This window comes from Sus scrofa, chromosome 7 (genome assembly GCF_054392235.1).
Source record: "Sus scrofa isolate SSC_HxYL_T2T_F1_AM1 chromosome 7, Sscrofa_HxYL_maternal_Yorkshire_Landrace_v2.0, whole genome shotgun sequence".
NCBI lineage: Eukaryota > Metazoa > Chordata > Mammalia > Artiodactyla > Suidae > Sus > Sus scrofa.
In genome coordinates, this window is record NC_139389.1 from 83,745,930 (window position 1) to 83,767,213 (window position 21,284).

General features: G+C 59.1%; 1 protein-coding gene across 50 annotated transcripts; it reads right to left on the reverse strand.

The window, feature by feature from the left end:
- Positions 1–1,689: 1,689 nt before the first annotated feature.
- On the reverse strand, positions 1,690–20,452 carry CARMIL3 (capping protein regulator and myosin 1 linker 3). Of its 50 annotated transcripts, none has more exons than XR_014810803.1 (40): positions 20,223–20,452; positions 18,687–18,781; positions 18,344–18,394; positions 18,166–18,225; positions 17,965–18,080; positions 17,654–17,751; positions 17,340–17,410; positions 17,165–17,238; positions 16,857–16,932; positions 16,688–16,776; positions 16,133–16,227; positions 15,838–15,924; positions 15,506–15,615; positions 15,289–15,366; positions 14,683–14,759; positions 14,502–14,606; positions 14,338–14,407; positions 13,478–13,559; positions 13,253–13,349; positions 13,049–13,103; positions 12,796–12,968; positions 12,249–12,317; positions 11,936–12,029; positions 11,747–11,841; positions 11,178–11,306; positions 10,900–11,013; positions 10,313–10,488; positions 9,487–9,574; positions 9,228–9,365; positions 8,879–8,942; positions 8,553–8,761; positions 8,057–8,157; positions 6,865–7,180; positions 6,390–6,518; positions 4,786–4,852; positions 4,589–4,678; positions 2,711–2,829; positions 2,444–2,618; positions 2,162–2,272; positions 1,690–2,036 (listed from the first exon to the last, which is right to left on the reverse strand). XR_014810803.1 is itself a non-coding variant. In XM_084969141.1 (40 exons), exons 1-40 carry the CDS (start codon positions 20,260–20,262, stop codon positions 2,011–2,013), a joined length of 4,113 nt encoding a protein of 1,370 aa, XP_084825267.1. In that variant the 5' UTR covers positions 20,263–20,452; the 3' UTR covers positions 1,690–2,010. The 50 variants fall into 50 exon arrangements, 37 of the variants coding, with proteins under 37 accessions (XP_084825267.1, XP_084825261.1, XP_084825265.1 ...); XR_014810801.1 differs by having other exon boundaries at positions 2,444–2,624; XR_014810806.1 differs by having other exon boundaries at positions 1,690–2,068; positions 2,444–2,624.
- Between the last annotated feature and the right edge of the window lie 832 nt (positions 20,453–21,284).

Genomic DNA, 21,284 nt, shown 5'->3' on the forward strand with positions numbered 1-21,284 from the left:
ACACATAGGGAAACACACCCAGTCTCACACACTCTCCACATCACATTCGTTAAGGACATTCACAGTCACATCTAAAGGAACACTGGGCTGTACTTGTCTCACACACACACACACACACACACACACACACATTCACTCTCGCCAGCCAGAGAACAGAGCGGAGATCTTCACATGCTCCTTAAAAACCATCACACACCATGCGGAACCTCATAGCTCTGAGACTTCAAAGTGCCCCAGCCATCTTTTAACAGGGAGACAAGGAAATGGACGCAACTGCTGGTCACATTCTGATCGCAAAGACCCCTGAAGAGAGGGGCTGTCTAGTGCAGCAAGATGCTGAAGGACTGGTTCCTGAGGCATCTTCCTGGTGCCACAACTCACCCCCCAACCCTGAGATTCAGCCCATATGGCCACAGCCTGGTGGGAGGGGCCATGCCAGGCACAGATCTTGAGCAAAGAAGACGTTAGTCATTTTCTGATGAGACCAGGGGAAGTGAGCAATTGCCCAGGGAGCTGCATGCCACATGTGAAGACATTTGGGTACACGGATATCTGGGATGTGTATGCAAGAAGGGTCACCAGGATATCATTACCCCTCTATCCCCAAAGCCGTATTAGGGTAACGGCTGTTTATTTTTATTTTTATTTTTTTAGGGCCAAGCCTGCGGCATATGGAAGTTCCCAGGCTAGGGAACAGCCTACACCACAGCCACAGCAACGCAGGATCTGAGCTGCGTCTGCGACCTACACCACAGCTCACGGGAACGCCAGATCGTTAACCCACTGAGCAGGGCTAGGGATCAAACCCGCATCCTCCTGGATACTGGTCGGATTCGTTTCTGCTGTGCCACAGTGGGAACTCCTAGCTGCTGTTTACTGAGCATCTCTGGGTGCCAGGCACTGTGCCAGGGGTGGGGCTACACAGGTAATTAAGACACAGCTCCTGCCCCTGGAAGAGGTGCATGTATATAGAACAAAGCCCACAGAGACAGAGATGACCAGCCAGTGCACAAATGCAATGAGGTGTGACAGGTGCAAAGTGTGGACCTATTCAGGGTGCAGTGGGACCACAAAGACAGAGGGCTCAATTAGGGTGAGTTGGGGGAAGACATCAGGAAGGGCTTCACAGGGAGAGGCTCCTCAGCAGAGTCCTGATGCCAAGCTAGGACATTTGTTAGCACACCAAGGGAAACAATTAATTTGAATCATTGATCTCCCCATGCCATAGGCACTCTGATCACCTGTAGGCGGCTCTTCTCTCGAGATTTCTGATGGTGCCTCGAGGATGACACAACACCATTTATCTTCAGCATTAGTGAACCTGCCTGTGCGTATACACACGCACACACACACAGAGCACACTGCTTCCCAACCTCCCTCTGGTTCACTGGGATTGTCCCAATCTCACTGCACCCTGCAAAGCCTGATACACACTGGCATTGATTTCTGCCATTTTGGTCCCTTGTCCAGCCAGCTCAGCCCAGCAGGAAATACCTCCCCTGCTTCTGGACTTCCCAGTCCCCTCTCATCCAGTAGCTCTCCGGTCTTTTCTGCTTCTCCCTGCAGAGCCCCAGCCCCATCCCTGGGGGACTGGGGGATGTTCCTCACAGTGAGGGCTTGAGGGAAGGGGAGCAGCTGGTGCGGAATGGGAGCAGCGAATGGGGAAGACAGCAAAGATTCAGGCAGGCGGTGATTTTGGTTTTTTATTCTATACAAGTGGAGAGAGAGCCCCTGGGGATAGAGGGACAGCTCTGCCCTCCCAGGGGAGGAGAGGGCCCCCACCCCTAAGCTCTGCAGAGCAAGCAAGGCATTGGGAGCTTCCCTCTCTCCAGGTCGCTTCCTCCCTTCCTGTCCCTCACCCCTGCCCCCCACGCCTCATCCTGCCATCCTGAGCCTGTGGGACAGTGGCTGGCAGAGGGGCCTGGAGGTGTGGGGGCGGGTGGGGGGGTGGTCTGAGTCCTTGTGAGGCACATGTCAAGAGGAGGGCAGGGGAGGGTGCAGCAGCCGCTGTCAGTCGGTTCCTGGTTCACTGGTTCCTGGTGGGGACAAATCCAGGGAGCCCTGTTTCCTGGGCAGGGAGAGCCAGCCACCCCGTGTGGGGACACTGCGTCAGATGGATGGGTGGGAAGAGGCACCACCCTCTCACCCACCCCTCTGGCACCTGTGGAGTCAGGGGGCCGTCTTCTATCAGGCTCCAGCTTGTCACAGGACTGTGCCCGCCGTGTCCTCTTGGGCTTCAGGGGGGCGGTCCGGCGGCCTGGATCTGGGGGCCCTGAAATGACAGTCAGGGCAGGCCTGGCACATGAGTGGGGCTCACACACTGAGGGCTCGTACAGGCTGTGACTGCCAGTTGTTTGTCACTCATCCCAAGACCAGAAAGGGACCTGATGTGGGCAGCAAGGCCCCAGAGGTGCCCCCAACCCCTTCCAGCCAGGGAGCAGACCTTGGACCTCGGGCTCCTCTTGGTCCTGCTGTGAGCCAAGCCTCAGCCGGGGTTTGTTCATTCCTGGGGCTGCACCCCCAGCCTCAGCCTCCTCCCTGCTCCCTGGCTCCTGGGGGGGACGGCGGCCCCTTGGCACAGCCACTGGCTTGGGGGGTCGTGGAGCTAGAGGGGGGTCCTGCAGCTGGCAGAAGAAGGGAGATGCTGCGTCAGCGAGTTAGTCCTTCCGCCTTATCAGAGTGTCTTCTCCGCCGCCTTGCTGGCCCTCACCTTAGTGTTTCTAGCAGGAGCCGGCCTCTCAGCGAATAGGGCTCCCTCTCTCTCTTCCTCCCCATCTTGAGAGGCTGGGCTGGGGCTCTTGCAGCTGGGGTTGGGGGCACTCTCCTCAGCTGGGGGATGGGAAGAGAGGAGAAACTGCAGGAAAAGACGTTCTTTTTTTTTTTTTTTTTTTTTGTCTTTTGTCTTTTTAGGGCCACACCCTCTGCATATGGAAGTTCCCAGGCTAGGGGTCAAACCTTAGCTGCAGGTGCCAGCCTACGCCACAGCCACAGAGGTTAGGACTTACCCCCCACCCCGCAGGCACATCTGCATTTATGTCTCTGCTTTGTTTTTTGTTTTTTTTTTGTCTTTTTGCCATTTCTTGGGCTGCTCTCGTGGCATATGGGAGGTTCCCAGGCTAGGGGTCTAATTGGAGCTGTAGCCACCGGCCTACGCCAGAGCCACAGCAACGCAGGATTGTTAACCAGCTGAGCAAGGGCAGGGATCGAACCCGCAAATGGTTCCTAGTTGGATTCGTTAACCACTGCGCCACGACGGGAACTCCCTATGTCTCTGCTTTGGATGTCCCCTTCTGCTCTCACATTTCCTTAGCCTTAGGTCCCCTGGATCCTCCCTAGCCTGTCACCTCAGAGGGGCTTGGGCCAGGCTGACCCCCTTGAGCAGGGACAGAGCCAGGGCTGGGTCCCCAGGCCTGGTTGCCCATGCAGGGCTGCAGTGCCCCAGGGCCCTGCCAAGGCTGCAGCCTGGATTTCTTAGGACTCTCTGCCAGTCTGATTTAGATGATGAGGCTGGAGGAGAGGTGCCTGGCACCCTCACTGCCCCTCCCCCCACCCCATGGCCTTCTGTAACCGGAGCCTGAGGATACACCACCTGGATGGGGTTGTCTGTGTGCCTGTGCCTGTATCTGTGCGGCGCGGGTGAGGATGACCTGGAGGGTGCTGGCTGGCAGTAGGTATGTGTGGGCAGAGGGAAGCCCCTGACTGTTGTGGTTCCCCCAGATGAAGGATGGTAACCTATTGCAGGTATCTTAACCACTCTGTGTGGGGGATGGGATAATCAGTGAAGATGCCCCCACGCTGGGTCAGCCTTGGGGGATGGGGCAGCAGACATGGCTTTGCCAAGCCTCAGGCCAGCCTGGCTGCCTGGGCACCGTGCCCTCATACCCTGCCCTGGGGTGGGAGTGGCGGAGGGGAGTGTCTACCTTTCCCCGTCAATTTTGTTGGAGGGTCACTTTCCAGACCTGTGGGAACTGAGGCTGACGCCAAGTTGACTGGCCTTTCTTTGCCACTCCTTAGGAAAGGTACTCTGAACCCAGCAGAAGGGAGGTATCATACTATGATCCCCTCCCCTTTATGCTGGAAGCTAAATAACTTGGACGTGAATGCTGTCGGGGAGGGTGGTGGCTGAGCTAGGCCTAACACCTGGGGTGTCTGACCCCCAATGTGGGGCTCTTGCCCCTTCTGACTGGGACTTTTCTGAGCGAACAGAGGATGGCCCAGTCAACTGTTTTTGGAGGAGACCGGAATGCTTGAGGGGGCCTGGCCTGGCTAGTACTGCACACCCTCTCCCCAGCGAGGGTGCTATGGAAGGCCTTCTTTACAGAGGGTACATTCAGTGGCTGGCCCCTGCCCTAAAAATTCCCCAGAGCCATCCATACAGGGTTGCTCCTGTCTGCTAAACCTGGCAAAGCCACGTCTGCTCTGTGGGGCCTTTCTGGGTTGGGTTGTTTGTTTCTCTTGGGTGTAGTTTTATACACATCCTGAAGCCGTTTTACTGTGTCACTTCTCACTGCCCCACCCTGGTTGGCTGCTGTCCCTTGGACACACCCCAGGCCTTCAGAGCTGCCGCCTAAGACAGGGCTTTCCATACCTATGTGCCACGTGGCCTCCGCGCGGCGCATGGCACTGAAGCTCGGCTTGGTGCTTTGGGGCGGTGGGGGGGGCTTCCAGGCTCCAGGCCCTGGAGTGGAGGGAGGCGGTGGGAAAGGGGTAAGGGGAAAAGGCATGTTAGGAGGGGCCCTGAGAGTGGGGTGAAGGAAGGAAGGAAGCGAGGGCCCCCGTTCTCACCTGCATCGTCCGAAGAGCGCCGTTTCTGCCAAGCCTGGACGCTGCCCTCCAGGTCTGGGCCTGTGCCCTGAAAGGACAGCTGAGTCAGGTCATAAAAAAAGGCCCGTTGGAGTTCCCGTCATGGTGCAGTGGAAAGAATCCAACTAGGAACCATGAGGTTGCAGGTTCGATCCCTGGCCTCCCTCAGTGGGTTAAGGATCCGGTGTTGCCATGAGCTGTGGTGTAGGTTGCAGATGCGGCTCGGATCCCGTGTTGCTGTGGCTGTGGTGTATGTAGGTTGGCAGCTGTAGTTCCAATTAGACCCCTAGCCTGGGAACCTCCATATACTGTGGGTGTGGCCCTAAAAAAAGCAAAAAAAAAAAAAAAAAAAAAAAAAAAAAAAAGAAAAGTCCCCTCTATGGGGGACTGCAGTTAGCAAGTGGCTTCTGCTCTATCTTCTCATGTCATTAGTCCCTAGACACTTGGACCATTTTCCTCACAGACTGGCACCCACACCACCTCTGGGGGCATAAGAAATGGTTTACACAAGTGAACATACTGTTGTTTTGATAGTTATGTGTTTATTTTATGTGTAGGAGGAAAAAACAAGACTAGTACAACAAGCTAGTGATTTTAAGGATGCTAAGGCTTAGATCTAGACTAAGTTTAAAAAGGTCAGTTGATTTAGTTTTGTAACTTTTTTTTTTTTTTTTTTTTTTTGTCTTTTGTCTTTTTAGGGCTGCACTTGCGGCACTTGGAGGTTCCCAGGCTAGGGATCTAATCAGAGCCGTAGCCGCCAGTCACAGCCACAGCCACAGCTACAGACAGCAATGCCAGATCCGAGCCACCTCTGTGATCTACACCACAGCTCATGGCAATGCCGGATCCCTAACCCACTGAGCAAAGCCAGGGATCAAACCGGCAACCTCATGGTTCCTAGTTGGATTTGTTTCTGCTGTGCCACAATGGGAACTCCAAAAAAGTCAGTTGATTTAAATAAAAATATTATGTAAATAGGGCCGTAGTGTGTGGCGAAGGTAAAAAGCAGTCAGAATGGTGGTAATCAAGTCACCAAAATTTGGGAAACAGAGCTGGAAGTAAATATTTTTCAGCCTATCCACTTTACAAGGGAGCAGAGGCTCCAGGAAGTTAAGTGGCATCCTGGTCACTTAACAAAATGACAACACAGGGGCAAAACTGCACATGTAGGGGCAAAACTGAAGCTAACACATTTTTTTTTTTTCGTTTTTCTTTTTAGGGCCACACTTTCGGCCCGTGGAAATTCCTGGGCTAGGGGTTAAATCGGAGCTGCTGGCCTACACCACAGCCACAGGAACGCTGGATCTGAGCCGCATCCATGACCTACACCGCAGCTTATGGCAAAGGTGTAGGTCATGGATGCGGATCCTTAACTCACTGAGTGAGGCCCGAGATCAAACCTGCATCCTCATGGATACTAGCCAGGTTCTTAACCTGATGAGCCATGATGGGAACTCCAACTAACACCTTCTAGCACTAAAGCACTGCTCTTTCCACGGCCCTACCAGCTGCAGGGCCGTAGAAAGGGCAGGGTGGTAGGCAGGGACCCACAGGACCCTCGGTTGGTTGCCCAGGGCTCCCCTCACCTCTCGTTTCCCGTCGAAGCTCCAACCTTTGGCTCTTCCCAACCCAGGAAGGGCGACACCATGGACCCTTGGCTGCTGTGCTGTTGCAGGGGCCTGGCCCCCCTCCCCAGGCTCTGCCCCCTCAGTGCCCTGGAACAGGTTTTCAGGTTTAGAGGCAGTTCCTGATGGACAAGGGGCTCCACGGACAGCAAGGGAGCAGGGAAGCCCCCCACCCCTACTCCCCTGCCTGGGGGCCGCCCTACCCAGACCCTGTGAGGAGTCCTTCCACTGCTCCCGTATGCACGCTGGGACTCCCAGCATGCTCTGAGGGCACCAAGCTTAGCCCAGGGAGCCAAGGAGTGGGGCATTGGGGTGAAAAAGTTCCCCTGAACCCCAAGTCCTAGCGTTCTCTCATTGATAGCCTGGGGTGGGGTGGGTGGATGGGCTACATGTAGGACAGCAAACCAGGAGGATTTGGCCCCCCTGCCTCACTTACCATCTTCCTGCGGAAGGAAGGCCCCTGGCCCCCGCCAAATGTGGGGACAAGGCTGCTGTCCTCCTCTGGGCTCCAGCAGGGGGAGGAGTTATTGCCAAGACTCGGGGGATCTGGGCTGGGGGGGCTCTCCTGAGTGGGGGGTGGGGGTGGGGGAGGAGGGAGGAGGAGCCCAGTGGTGGGGGACCCTGGCCCCCTGTCCCCCTTGAAGCTCCGGGGCCGGCGAAAGTGAAACAGGCCCCGGCGCCTCTTCTTCTGGAGTGGAGGCAGTGGCGGCTCCGAGAGGCCTGGCCGCAGGGTCCTCAGAGTCCGGGGGTAGCTGGGCAGGGTGGGGATGAGTTAGTGCCAAGGTCATGGGGGCCCAGGGTGGTGCCGGTGCTAGGCCAGTCCTGGCTCTTAGGACCTCCTGATTCCATTTCTCTCTCTCTTTTTTCGTCTTCTTTTTAGGGTCACATCCACGGCATGTGGAGGTTCCCAGGCTACCGGTCAAATCAAAGCTGCAGCTGCCAGCCTACACCATAGCCAGAGCCACAGCAACTCGGGATCCAAGCTGCGTCTTTGACCTACACGGCAGCTCACAGCAACGCCGAATCCTTAACCTACTGAGCGAGACCAGGGATCGAACCTGCCTTCCTCATGGATGCTGGTCAGATTGGTTTCCTCTGCGCCACGACTGGAACTCCCGGCTTCCCTTTCTCATCTAGTCTTTCCTGGCACTCCGTTACCCTATCCACATATTCTCCGGCCATGGTGCACTCCCCTTCCCCACCATGGCCCTTAGCAACCTCTTTCTTCCCAGGCATGCCTCCCCCACCTCCTCTCAGGCTCTCCAAGGGCCCCAGATCCTTCTGGAGAGATGCTGGGGAGTCCGTGTGGGACGGTGGCAGAGCACCCCCTCCAGGCCTGGTACCACTAACCACCACTCCATCCCAGGGCCTGCTGTCCCCACCCCTCCAACCCTGCTGTGGTGGTTCCCTCCGGCCCCATTCTTTCCAGCTGTCCTGAGGGGATTCAGAGAACACGGGAGCTCAGGGCCAGGTGGGGCAGAATGAGAATGTGGGGGAAATATTCCAGAAAAACCAGCTTGGGGGCACTGCCATTGAGAGGTCTCCCTGAGAGCTAGGCAGACCCGGAAGCCCTTTGAGGACCTCGGGGCCTCCTGAAATTGGGGTGGGGGTGTGCCTGGGAGCCACACCTGGAGCTTTCATCCATGACCCTTCGGCTGAAGAAGTCCTCCAGCCCCTCATCCAGGCGGGTGGCCATCCCGTTCTCCTGACGAGACCCAGGTACTGGCACCTGCTGGGAGGGAAGTCCTGTAGGATATATCATCTGGGTGAGGAGGCCTTCCCTCCATCCGAGTCCAAGTGCAAAGGGCCTTCCCCTCCGCACTTGGACTTACCTCTGCTTGGCCCCATGGAGGCTTAGACCTCAAGCCACCTAGGCATTTCCTAAGCTTGGCAGCTCTTGACTCTCTCACCAAAACGAGAACCCCACTGTGTAGCAGAAAGATTTTCTATCTGCGCCAAGGTCTAGCTCTACCCGATCCGGCTAATTCCTCTTCCATAGTCTGCCTGGGCCCCTGCCCCATCCCCCAAAGCTAGTGCCTCTGGCATTGGTGTCCTAGAGCTAGAATCCCTGGCTCTGGCATTGCCAAGTGAGGTCAGTCCTCTTGTGTGGCCTGAGGGACTCACGCTAGGCCGTCCAGGTCCCGGAGGGGTGGTCCTGGGGGGCCGAGGCCTCCCTTGTGTTTGATGCCTTAGTTTATAGCCATGAGTGGGCAGCTCAGAAAGGCCTTCCCAGGAGCCACTAGCTGTGGGCTGGCTGCTCCCGAGTCCTGAGAACCAGCCAGGGGGGATCCCCAGGCTCCCCAGCTGGCTTTCCATGTCCTGAGGGCTCCCACCTGTGGGGACAGCATTGTTAGAGGGACTAGCAGGAGGTCTGGGGAGAAAGCAGGCGGGTGAGATGGAGAACAAAGAAAGGGAAACAGGGCCATGAGCTTGGAGGCTGGAAGACTCACTAATGAAGGCAGACACTGGCCGGATCTTGCGGCAGCGTTTCTGCTTCTTGATGGCCATGGTGTCCTGCAGAGATGGAGGCGAATGGTGGGGGCAGGTGGCAAGTCCCAGCAGCCTCACCTGGAGCCTCCCATTCCTCATTGAGCCTTCTCTTTAGAGTCTACCCTGCCTCCCCTGTCCTCAGGTGGCTGAGGCACTGGGACGAGGGAAGAGGCTGGGTGGGATCGGGGTGAGGGAGGAGACCCAGTGAGGGGCAGAGAGTAGAGTCCAGGAAAGTGGAATGGGATAGCGTTTTGTAGGTTCAGGGGCAGGACCTAGGTTAAGGAGGGGAGTGGGCATGGGGGCGCTCACGATGTTGGTCCCAAGTTCATCATCCGTGGTCTCCTCAAGGTCATGGTTCCGGCCTCGGCCCCGGGAGGACAGATCCTGTCCTTGGCCCGTCCCCCCTGGCGGATCTGACAGTGTCCTTAGCTGGGCCAAGTGTCGGGCCTGGGGAGGGACAGGTGTGAACAGGATCCTGAGGAAGCTGCCCCCCTTCCAGGACCTTGTTGGGGAGGGGCGGCGGGGGAAGATGGGGTGATGTGGGGTGGAGGGCCTGCCTGGGCCTTACCAGGCTCTTGTGGGAGTGGTATAGCTCCTGCAGGATCTCGTCCACTATGGAGTTGGTCAGGTAGGTGACGACTGAGAGCTTCACTTCACTGTGGGCACAGGTGGGGCTGCTCAGCTTCCCCCTCCCTGCCCCCGAGCCTCCGCCCCAGCCTCCCCCAGAGGGCCACGGAGACATCTGAGGTCTACCATCCAGTTCCACCCACAGCCCCTCCCGCCTTGGGGTGTGTGGATGCGGAGGGTGGATGAAGAGGAAGTGAGGGGAAGGAGGAAGAGGGGGGCTCTGGGTCAGGTCCCCGGAGCTCCAGTGGAACAGGGGAGAGTAAATTGGGGGTGCCGAGTGAACCCTGCTGGTCTCTGCTGTGAGAGCAGAAATCGGCAGCATCTTGAACCTGGCTGTTTCCCACGCAGGTTGGTGTAATAATTTTCCTTTGCTTTGGTGACAGGTTGCGCCCTGATTGGAATGGAAGAGCTCTAGGGGCCATGAACACTTGGGGGCAGAGGCTGTGCCGTCCATGTACCCCTCTTCTTTGCCTGTGCCTCCGAGGAGGCTGTCCTCTGTGTCTAGGGGGCAATTCCTGGGGTAGGTGTGTGGCTATGTGTGTGTACACCTGTGTGCACTGCCTGGCCTCCAAAACCCCAGCTCAGCACTTAGACTTCGAGGGCAAAGACCAGTCAGACCCTAAAGAGCAAGGTTGCAGTTGGTTAAAGATTCATTCCCTCATAATGGAGAGTGTGTCATTCATTATTCATTGCTGATCGCTGGGCCCCAAGTCCCTAAGTGCTCGAGGCCAAGTCCAGCCGGCCCCAGCCCCGCCCCCGCCTCTCACTCCAGCTTGTTCTGAATGTCCTGGCCCGCCTGCTCCAGCAGCGCCCCTCGGATGAAGTTCCGGGGCACAGTGACACGCTCGGCCACATTGCTCAGCATCTTGTTGTGCCCTTCGGCCACCCGCATGGCCACGGGGCATAGCTCCTGCGTTAGGCTGACCATGGACTCCAGGATCACCTAGTAGGAGGGGAAAGGAGGCCGGAGCCCCAGGGAGGGCAGGGTCAGGGCTGGCACCACAGCGGAAGGGACTCCAGCCTGTTTATTCCAGCTCTTGCCAAGGTCACAGGGCTAGTTAGCAGCAGAGTCTTGCACACTCAGGCTTCCTCACATCCTAGCCATCCTAACACATGGACTATGGACAGGGGGGAGTCAGTCCAAGGATCAGACTCCAGAGGGAGAGGTCAGAGATGAGGGGCTAAGGCTGAAGGTAGCAGCAAACATCCAAGCCCGGGTTCCTAGCAATGCCTCTCCCAGTGGGAGTATGGTCTCCTCTCTTCATTTCCTTCTTGCGCACAGTCCTCTCCCCAGGCTGTCCTCAGCCTTCTGCTTAGGGCCTTGGGCAGCCCTGGCTCCCTCCCCGGGACTTGCCTGCAGCTCCTTGTCCACAGCCTTGGATACCTCACTGGCTACTGACTCCAGCCTCTGCCGCACAGGCCCGTCGTTGGCCAGCATGTGGCCCAGCTCATAGAGGCTGGGAAACAGCTGGGGAAGGAAGGGGCTCTGATCAGAAGGGCAGAATCAGGCCTCACTAGGTCCCTGGGGACCCTGGGCTAGGAGGGCAGATGCCCGGAGCAGGGCCTGCACACTCCCTGGCCTTCTTGGGCCGTCCAGACCATCAGGGGCGGGTGGGGCTGCAGAGAGCTCACCGCCCGGGAGTTCTTGGCGTCCTTGATGAGGTCCCGGGCGTAGAGCAGCTCATCCTGCACAGGCTCCAGGGGGCACAGCCTCAGGGCCCGAACCTCCTCCTGCACCCGTCCGCACAGCCTCTGCAGCATCTGTGGCACAGGTGGCAAGAGTGTCAGGGGGAGACCCCGGGCATCTTCACCTTCCCAGGTGAGCCCCCTGGGCCCCCCATTTCTGGGCCCAGTTAGGCAGTGCTACTGGTGCTAGCACTGACGGGTAAGTGTGATGGGGGGGGCCTGTTCCCTCTTCTGGGGCTGCCCTCTTCCATGCTTGGTGCAGCTCCCAGGCCTGTGCCCTCTTGCCAGCCCCCTTGACGGCTGACCCCTTGCTGTTTGACCATATTTTCTCTCACTTTGGGGACCCACATCCTGCACGTCTATTATTTTTGCTTTCCCACGTGCACGATCCAGTTGTGGACATCACATAATGCCTCTGTCGTGCTGCCTCCCCGCCCTGCGCTCCATCACATGACACCCATGCCCAGCATGCCCCGGGCGTGCCCCCTGTGGCCCAGAGGGAAACGTTTACTTGCTCGGCGCTGCTGGTCACCAGGCCCTGCTGCAGCCTGAAGGCCTGTTCCTGGGGACACGTCTGGGAATGGTTATTCCTCACCAAGCACCACTGGATCTGGAGATGATGGGTTCGGCAGGGAGAGGGGGTGAGGGCCAAGTGGTGCGGGCTGGCCCCCGCCCCTCGGGTTCCACCCTGCTTAGGCTGCCACCTTCTGCCAGACGTCCTCGGTGCGCTCGGGGGCGCTGCGGTAGGCTTGGGAGATGTCGCTCACAGGGAAGGACATGAAGCGCAGCGTGTGGTTGCTGTGGGACAGAGCAGCACAGCTGGGGGGGCAGAGGTGTCAGGAGAGGCACCCGCTCCAACCCCCACCTCTTGCTGACCAGCCCCCTCTCCTGGGGCCCTTCCTAACCTTTCTGCGCAATTAGGTCAAGTGGGCTGGGTTTGGGCTGGAGTAGTCCCGGCCTGGTCCAGGTTCAGGGAGGCTGGGGGCCTGGGTCAGGGCCGGGCCCTGGTCTACTCACCTCTCTAGGGCCCTTGCAATGTCCAGAAAGCCCAGGGCAGATGTATTGTTCCGATCCCACAGGATAGTCCTGGGGAAAGGATGAGCACTAGGCTGTTACCCCTCCCCCACCTCTTTTTTTGGGGGGTGCTGTACCCACAGCATATGGAGGTTCCCAGGCTAGGGGTCCAATCGGAGCTACAGCTGCTGGCCTATATCAGAGCCACAGCAATGTGGGAACCAAGCCCCATCTGCGACCTATACCACAGCTCACGGCAATGCTGGATTCTTAACCCACTGAATGAGACCAGGGATCGAACCTACAACCTCATCGTTCCTAGTCAGATTTGTTTCTGCTGCGCCTCGACGGGAAGTCCACCCCTCCCTCTCTTAGAGGGCAGGGACACCCCCCACCCCCCTAGGCAATGAGGCTGACTCAGAGATGATTCTGGGAACCAACTCTGGTTCCCAGAAACTGGCGGACAGAGCAGCGAGGCAGCAGGGAGGGCCTGTGTAAGGCGGGGTGGAGGGCTGGGGCTCAGATCAGAGGGTCCAGGTGTGGGCCCCACCTGAGGGAGGAGTTTATCTGCAGGGCCTTAGACAGCATCTTGGCCCCGATGTCCTCCATGCCATTGCCGCTCAGATCCACCTTAGCCAGGCAGGTGTTGCTGCCCAGGGCATTGATGAGGATGCTGGTGCGAAGCTTCAGCCGGGAGTCTGCCACGGACAGTGACTGCAGGGACTGTGTGGGCAAGTACGGGGTTGGGCCCCGTCCCCACAGATCCCGTCACCGCAGGTCCCCTCCCAGGCCCAGGCACTCACGCAGTCCTCTTCCTGGATCAGCTGCACCAGCTTGTGGAGGATCTCCTCCAGGGTCCTGCGGGGAGTGGGGGCTCAGAGTAGGAGGGAGGGGGCTGGGGTCATGCTATTGGAGCAGCAGAGAGGTGGCCAGAGGCAATACAGCGAGCCCCAAAGGATAGGCGGATGATGGCGTGAGGGTCTGTGGGTGGAGGGAGGGGGCCTCACTTGGCTTTGACGTTGAAGTTCTTGCCCAGGAACAGGTGCTTGAGAGACTTGTTCTTGCCAAGTGCAGGCACCAGCGTCAGGAGGTCCGAGTCAAACCCTGGCCAACAGATGGGAGAGGCCTGGCCTTGAGGCCCAAGGCTCACCAGGGTCTCCTTAGGGCTTTTCCCCCATGCTCTAGGCCCCTGTCCCTACCTGGCCTCCAGGAAGGGAGGTGCCCCCACTCACCATTGTCTGACAGATCTAGGCTGCCCACACAGGTGACAGCCCCCAGCTGCTCCTGCAAAGCCTGGGCTCCAGCTGAGCGCAGCTGCAGGGACACAGTAGGGGGTGGGGCAGGGAGGCAGGGTAGGGGTGGAGGAGAGGACACTTTTAATGCTGAGAAATAAGAGTAGTCAGCCAGGATTCAAGGTCAAACCAGGTCTCTTGGTGTAAAATCAGGAGACCCTTTCTCTCTCTCTCTCTCTCTCTCTCTCTTTTTTTTTTTTTTGCTTTTTAGGGCCTCATTAGCAGTATATGGAGATTCCCAGGCTAGGGGTTCAATCAGGGTAGGGGTTCAGAGCTATAGCTGCTGGCCTACACCACAGCCACAGCCATAGCAGCAGCAGCACCAGATCTGAGCCGTGTCTGCAGCCTACACCGCAGGTCACGGCAATACCAGATCCTTAACCCACTGAGCGAGGCCAGGGATCTGACCCGCAACCTCATGGTTCCTAGTCAGATTTGTTTCCACTGGGCCACAACGGGAACTCCAGGACCCTTTCTCTACACCAGATCCTTTCTTAGGGCTCTCTTCCCTCACTTCCGTCAGGAAAATCTGGGGCGGCTGCTCTGGAGACAGCTTGCTCCTGCCCTCTGGTGGGGGAGCGTGGTATCTCCCACCCCAAAGAGGTCACGAAGGAGCTCCTGGAGACTGAAAATGACCTCTAGATAGAGGGACGCAGACCACAGTCCAAGAGGGGACAGAGGGAATGTAGTCAGGTCTGGGGGGGGTCACAGAGGAGTAGCGCGGAGGCCCGATGGAGCCAGGGCTTGACTTAGGTCAGAGGAACGAATGGTGGGCGATGGATGGGGGACTGAGGGCTCACCTCGCAGCTGCTGAGGTCCAGATGCAGATCGCTGAGGTGACTGTTGAGGGAGAGGCCCTGGAGCAGCGCCCTGTGGGAGGAAGGTCAGCAGGCCCACCTTTACTCCTCTCCCCGTTCTTCCGAGGTTCCCCCTCGGACGCCCCCCAACCCTGCACCCACCCGACCTGAGGGCCTCCAGGGGCAGCCTTGTGGCCGACAGGTTGACGTGGCTCAGAGTGTAGGCGCTGCTGAAGAACTGCTTGAAGGCTGCTGGGGCTTCCCGGCCCTTTCTGCGGAGACACCTGGGGTCAGCAAGGGAGGGGGCGCCCACGGTTGGCCCTGCCCCCTGCACCCCTGTGCCCCCACCTGTGGGAGCAGCTGTTGCGCGCCAGGTTGAGGTAGGTGAGGTGGGAGCAGCAGCCATGGAGCAGGGCACCCAGAAGCTGTCAGGGGAGACAGGGTGTGTCTCGTGGGGCCAGGATTCCCTCCTCTCTCCCCACCGAGGTCCTGGTGCTTCCCCCTCGGTGGGCAGTCTATGCGGGCCCCACTGTGCCTGCCCACGCAGCCCCTTCGAGCCTCAGTTTTCCCTCTGTGGAAAGTGGGTCTATCCCACATGCTTGGCCCCCAGGGGTGTGAGAGGCTCACAGGCAGTGGACATGGAAAGCCAGGGCCACGGCAGGCTCATAAGGTGCCTGGTGCAAGTTAGGGAAGGGGTCCTGTCCTCCTCCTTCTGCTCTGTGTGGGAGTGCCTAGCTGGGGAATGGACCTGGGCTGGCTCTTAGGCACAGCCAGAACAACCAAGACACAGTGTGGCACAGGTGTGAGCTTTGTCGTTGCTTTGTAATTCAGCTGAACCTGAAACCATCCGGCCAGCTCTGCCCACCTCCATACTCAAGGCGGGGGTGAGGCAGAGACCCACTCTGGCCTCCCCAGATCCCTGCAGGCTGGGTTCCCCCATCACCAAGCCCTCACCGAGTCAATGGCACAGTCGGTCCCCGCCAGGTCCAGGTGTACCAGGGCGTTGGGCTGGGCCAGGAAACTGTAGAGGGCCTGGGAAGGAAGGACAGAAGGGCTGCAGGGGAAGAGGTGACAGAGCCCCTCCCCTCCTAGGGGCAAAAGGGCAGAGAGTCTAGGCTCTGAAGCCTGAACGTGCTTCTACAGGGGCTTGAGGCTACATTCATGCACTCACATTGGCCTCGTCTGTGGCGAGCAGCCCAGGGTTCTTGCTCAGGTCCAGGTATCGAAGGGAGCTGGCAAAGGCCGGATTGGCCCCGAAGGTCTGGCCCAGTGCCTGGAGCCCTGCGCACAGCGGGCACTGGGCTGGGTTGGCCCCCACCCCCACCTCGTTCCCTTGTACACAGCTCTTCCCGGCTCCCAAAATGTGGCTCCTTTCCCTTCCTTGATCCCCGGAATGCTGTGTGACTGCGTGGGTACTCTCCCTGGGGCTCAAAACCTAGGCAGCACTGTGAGGGCCGGAGAGGGTGGGTCCGAGTCAGAGATCAGGGGTCCTGGGGCAAGTACCTCGAGGGGAAATGGCAGTCTTGGCCAGGCACAGCTTGGTGAGGCCAGTGGGAAAGCAGAGGAGCTGCTGGCTCAGACTGAGGAAACCTGAGGAGAGAGAAATGGGCCCCCTGAGAGGTGGGCTTAGGGGCAGGTGGTGCAGAGTCAGACTGGGGGCTTGAGCGGATGCTGGCCTGGGTCAAGAATGGCAGAATTGGGACAGGGGCTGGCATCAGGTCGGAGAGCCGGGTTGGACTCTGGGTTGGGACAAGGGGTCTGCATTGTGGTGGGGGTAGGATTCAGGGCTGGGGCTCACCCTTGTCCTCGATGGGGTTGTGGGACAGAGTGAGGGCATGCAGCACACAGCTCCCGTTCTCCCCAAACACCCCGGCCAGCTTCTGGACAAAGTCCCTTCAGGGGAGGGGAGGAAGGATGTGTTTGTCCCAGGCCCCGGGCTTCCCCTCCTCCTCCACCTGCCTGCCTGGCTGGGGCTGCAATGCTTAGAGGCCCCCACCGGCGGGGAGCAGCTTGGGGCCTGCCAGGGAGTTTGTCACCACTCTGGAGTACCTAGGAAGTTGTGCAGAGACAAAGCCTAGCTTTGGGTCCTCCAGACCAGAGCAGCGCACTCTGCTCAGTGGTTGATGGCGGAAAAGGGGCAGGGCATATGGAGATACTGGGGAAAGCCATGGAGTTGGGGGGGCAGGAGGCTTAGGTGTGCCTTGCCTGGAGCCCTCTTGGGGCCTCAGTCTCCTCTTCTGTAAAGCGAGGAGCCGGGTGAGATAGTTCAGAGGCCCATAGCATGCACTGAGGTTCCGGGACCCTAAGAATACATCAAGGGGCCACCACTGCCCAAAGAGGAGGCTGGCCTCACGTCTTAAGCCCAGCGTTGTCCAGCACCAGCTCTTCCAGGCTCCCCGACTTGCTGAGGGTGTGTAGCACCTGTTCGAGCACTTCAGAGCCCTGAGGAGAGTGGGTCATGTGATCAGGAGCCAGAGAGGGCACGGCTCTCCCCTCCCCACCCTGCCCCTCCTAGACTCTACCAGCCGCAGGTCCTTGCAGTAGAGTTTGGTGAACCATTGGTTGTAGGCCAGGGCTGCCACCATTAGGGCCAAGTCTCTATGGGGAGATTGAAAGGGGCGGGAAAGTGGTGAACAGGTGGCTGGGGCAGAAAGAAAAGACTAAGGAAGGGATGGCTGGCCTGGGGAAAGCCTAGAGGAGTAGAAGGCAGTGGGGGTGCGGGCTGGGAGACAGAGCTGAGGTTGTGGGTGGGAATGGAAGAGAGAACCTAAAAGGGCTGGGGCTGGACAGGGGTTGGAATGGGAGGGTTGAGTAACCTCCATCTGCTTACCGGCTCTCCAAGTGGCTGAAATCCAAAAGATTGAACTCCCGGTTATCCTCGGCATGATAGATGGTGTCCACGTCCTTGGAGAGGTGGAACGGGCTCACACCTGCTCCCCTCCTCCTCCTCAGCCCCCTGCCTCTGGGTCCCGCCTGCCCACCTGCCAGGTCCCTGCCCAACGCACCCATTGCACCTCCTCACGGCAGTGCAGCCCGTTGTAGTCACACAGGGCAGCGTAGGTCTCGGAGAAGCCACCTGTGGGGCAGGAGATGGGCTGGCTCCTTGAGGGGTAAGGGGGTGGGGAACAGACTTGAAGTTTAAGGAAAGGTCAAGGTCATTGTATGTACCCGTGTCCTGGGGTCCTGCTACATTGTGAACCTCTGAGGTCCGGGAATGTGGAGTCTCAGGGGAGGCAGAGCCCTACACCCAGAGGACTCAGAGCGGGGGGCAGGGTGGGCAGGGTGTGGGCCCCACTTTCCTCACGTCTGCCCTGCTCACCACAGACACTGTGCGTGGTGGATGTGGAAGTCTCAGAGTTGGGGGATGTGTCTCGGGGCCCTTCTGGGGTGTCCGCATTTCCACGCCGGATTAGACTCCTGGAAAACGAACAAATCCATCCCAAGAGGGGGAAAGAGCCTCTCAATTCTTTCTCTGTTATAGCTTCTGGATCCCCAGGAAAAGCAGGAGCGGGGACATGAGAGCTCTTCTCCTTGGTGTCCCAGGGGCCCAGGTGCAGGGGAAGGAGGGAGGCAGGAAGGGAGGTCTCCACACTGTCGAACACCTCGAGAGACTCCTCCTTTGCCACTCACCCAGGGCCAGGGCAGACCTTGGAGAGGGCAGAGCTCACATGTCGGGTCACCTGGTCCACGCTCTCAGCTGATGGCAGCCGCAGGCTCACCATTCCACGCTCCGTCTCCACTAGGATCTAGGGGAGAGGAAGCAGTGGGGCCTCAGATGCAGGCTCCCTCCTCCTGCCAGCCCAAGGGTGAGGCCCAAGCCCTGATGCTCGCCTGGTTCTGACTGAGCGTGTTGAAGGCGCGGATCTCCAGGACATTGAAGGAGCTTTCCACCTGTGGGGAGGGGGCACGGGAATGCCCCGCTGATGGTCAGAGCCTGGCTGCCAGGCTCGGGGTGGGGGGAGGGGAGAGGTGCATGCCAGCTGCTCTCCTGCTCGTCAGCCCAACTCACCTTGGCTGGGACTTTAAGGGGGAAGATGTGGAGGCGCCAGGAGGTCAGGGCCTTCAGAGAGAGGAAACATCAGCAGCTCATAGGAGCTTCCTGGGCCCTAGTCACACTGCCCCCTTCAGCCCATGTGCACCCCTGTTGGCAGTGACCCTCTGCTCTGGAAGCTCCTCCCCATCATGCCCCACCCTAGGCTCCTGGACATCCACGGAGTCCAGCCTCCCCATGCCCCACGCTAGGTCTTTTCAGCTCTCTTCCACCTCTGTCTCCTCTGCCGCCCAGCCTCCTTGCCCTTCTCAGCCCGGGTGCCCTTGATACCACCTCCCCTCCCCCAGCCCAGTGCCCTCACCAGCACTCGGTCCTCGAACTTCTTGGGCTTCGTCTCCAGCTTCACACGGTGTTGTTGGAGCACAGCCCCTTGGCTCAGGCATCTTCGGATGCTGTCTGCAGGCGGGGGTGAGGTGGGCTGCTCAGAGCTCTCCTTACCCTGGCAACCCCCACTTACCCAAGGCGCTCCAGGGGTCAGGTGGGAGGGGAGGGGAGAGAATCAGAGAGAGGCAAAGAAGGACCGGGACTGAGACCTTTCCTTCTTGGGTGACTTTTCTTTTTTATTAGAGAGGCTGGAGGGTGTGGAGAAAACCGAGGGGGGACAGTAGCTGAGTGACACTGTGAGAGAATGTGAAGGATTTTTCTGACCCGTGTAGTCCAGCAGCTGTGGACACATCCACAGTGAGTCAGTGTGGGGAGTGTGGGGGTGTCCCTTTGACTATATTTTAGGTGGTCTGGGTGTGAGTGTCTGCCTTTTACTATGCATGTAAAGAAGATGCCAGGGAGCCCGTGTGTGGTATTGGTGGGCATGGCTAAGTGTGAATGAGTATGCTGTGCTTGCAGTTGTGAAAGGGGCATAGAGCCAGCCAGTTCTGAGTAGGGGGTAGGGAGGTAGGAAGGAGTGTTTAAATGAGTCCCAAACCCATCTGCTGGCGAAACCATCCAGATATCCCAGTATGTATGTGCATGTGTGTGTGTGTGCTGTTTCTGCAAAGATGTGTGTACACACATCTCAAGATTGTGCTTGTGTGTGTGTGGAGGTGTGGGAAATTGAAACGGTGCAGAGCATGCCTCTGAGTATCCTTGAGCGTCCTGGTCTCTGCGTGGGCTAGCCTGTGCTCCCGCCTCTGGGGGTCAGGGTTGTGGCAGAGCTAGGGGATCGGCCCTTGGTTTGGACCAAGTCTAAGAACTGCTGCAAGGCAGGAGAGGCCTTGAGGTGTTGGGTGAGGGGGGTAGAGAGAAGAGGGCAGGCTGGGACCGGGGCCGTGGTAGGAGAGCTGCAGAGACCCTCCTCTTGGTTTTTGCTCCAATTCGGGCCCTCTTTCCTGACTCCCTTCTTTGCCCCACTGGCCGGGGTGCAGAGACGGGCTGCCATGGGGCTCTCCGGAGCCAGTTCCGGGGCGGGGCCCAGAGGAGGAAGGGTGTTGAGCCCAGAGGCGGTCAGGACCTGGGGCAGCTCCCATCACCCGGCGGGGCGGGCCTGGCCCCGCCCGGCGGGGAAACGGGGACTCTCTGGAGGAGAGACTGGATGCTTCGCCGAGGGTTGGGCCAGGATTGCTGAGAGTCAGCCCCAGGGAGCGTAAAGGGACTGCATCTGTCACTGAAGATCGGGACGGGAGGCTCTGGGACAGGAAGGTCCTGACAGGGTGAGAAGAGGGGGCCAGCGGAGGATGCTCTGGGGACAGCGATACCCCGAGCTGGGATGCAGGGGCAGGGGGGTGCCTTGGAATGGGGATGCATGAGGGGCGGGAGGCACCGGGGTGTACCGCGGAGAGGAACGCACTGGGTCTGGGAGGCTCCCGGACGGGGCGTCCCGGAGACCACCGCAGCCTCGTACCTTGCAGCTCGCGGGTGAGCTCCGCGCTGGACTTGGCCATGGCGGCCGTTGCTGCCGGTGTTGCTGCAGAGGAGCCGCTGCCGCCGCTGCCGCCGCCGGGGAGCCGCGGCACATGCTAGACCCGGCTCCGGCAGGGCCCCGGCGCTGAGCGCTGCAGCAGCCGCGGAGCCCGCTCCTGTCAGGGGCGGCTGCGCGAGCGCTCCTCCCCCCGCCTCGGAGCGCCGGGTCTCCCGCCCCTCCCGGAGAGGTGCCAGACTGAGCATGCGCGCCGCGCCTCGGAGCCGCGTGAGACCCCGCGCGCGCTCGCGCCCACCCCTCCCGCCGGCCCCCGCGTGCGACGCCCTGTGCTTGTCTCCTGGAGCCCGGGTCATCTCCCAGGCGGGGGGCAGGGTCCCCACTTTTCGTGTCACCCCACTCCTCGGGCACTGTGAGCAGAACCCATTTCTTTTGTTTGTAGCTCTGTGTACCCCTTGCCGGGTCATTCTTGCAAGGCTCCTCCCTTTTCATTTCTTGCTCGGGACCCGTCCAGGTTGTCCTTGCTGAACCGCGAAGGAAGGAACTCGCGGCTGAGGGCAATGTTGGGAGAGGACCTGGCCGGATCTAGAGCAGTTTATCCTTCTTTTCCCGCTTGCCCAGCCTTGGGGATCCCTGCGGCGTCCTTGGCACCGTCCCCGCGGGTGTGCGGCCGAGAGTAGCACCTGGGAATTCCCGCGCCACCTCCTCCCTGCTGGCAGCTCTGCAAACACCTCCATCCCCATCCCGGAGCCTTACGCTCAGGTCCTGGAGACAGGGAGGAAGGCTAAGGGGATGCAGACTTGGGATCCAGGAGAACCTTAAGGGCATCCCGTCCACTCAAATTTAGGCTCTCTGCTTGGCTAACACACCTATGCACCCTACGCTGAAAAATGAACATTGATTCAAACCACTGTGATCATTTGCATTTTCTTTGCACTAGATTTGCACGTCGTTGATTTCTAACCCTGTTCCCTCCAATCCAGGTTTCCTTCTCCCATATCCCTCAAATTACCCTGATGCCCAGAAAAAAAAAAAAAAAAAAAAAAA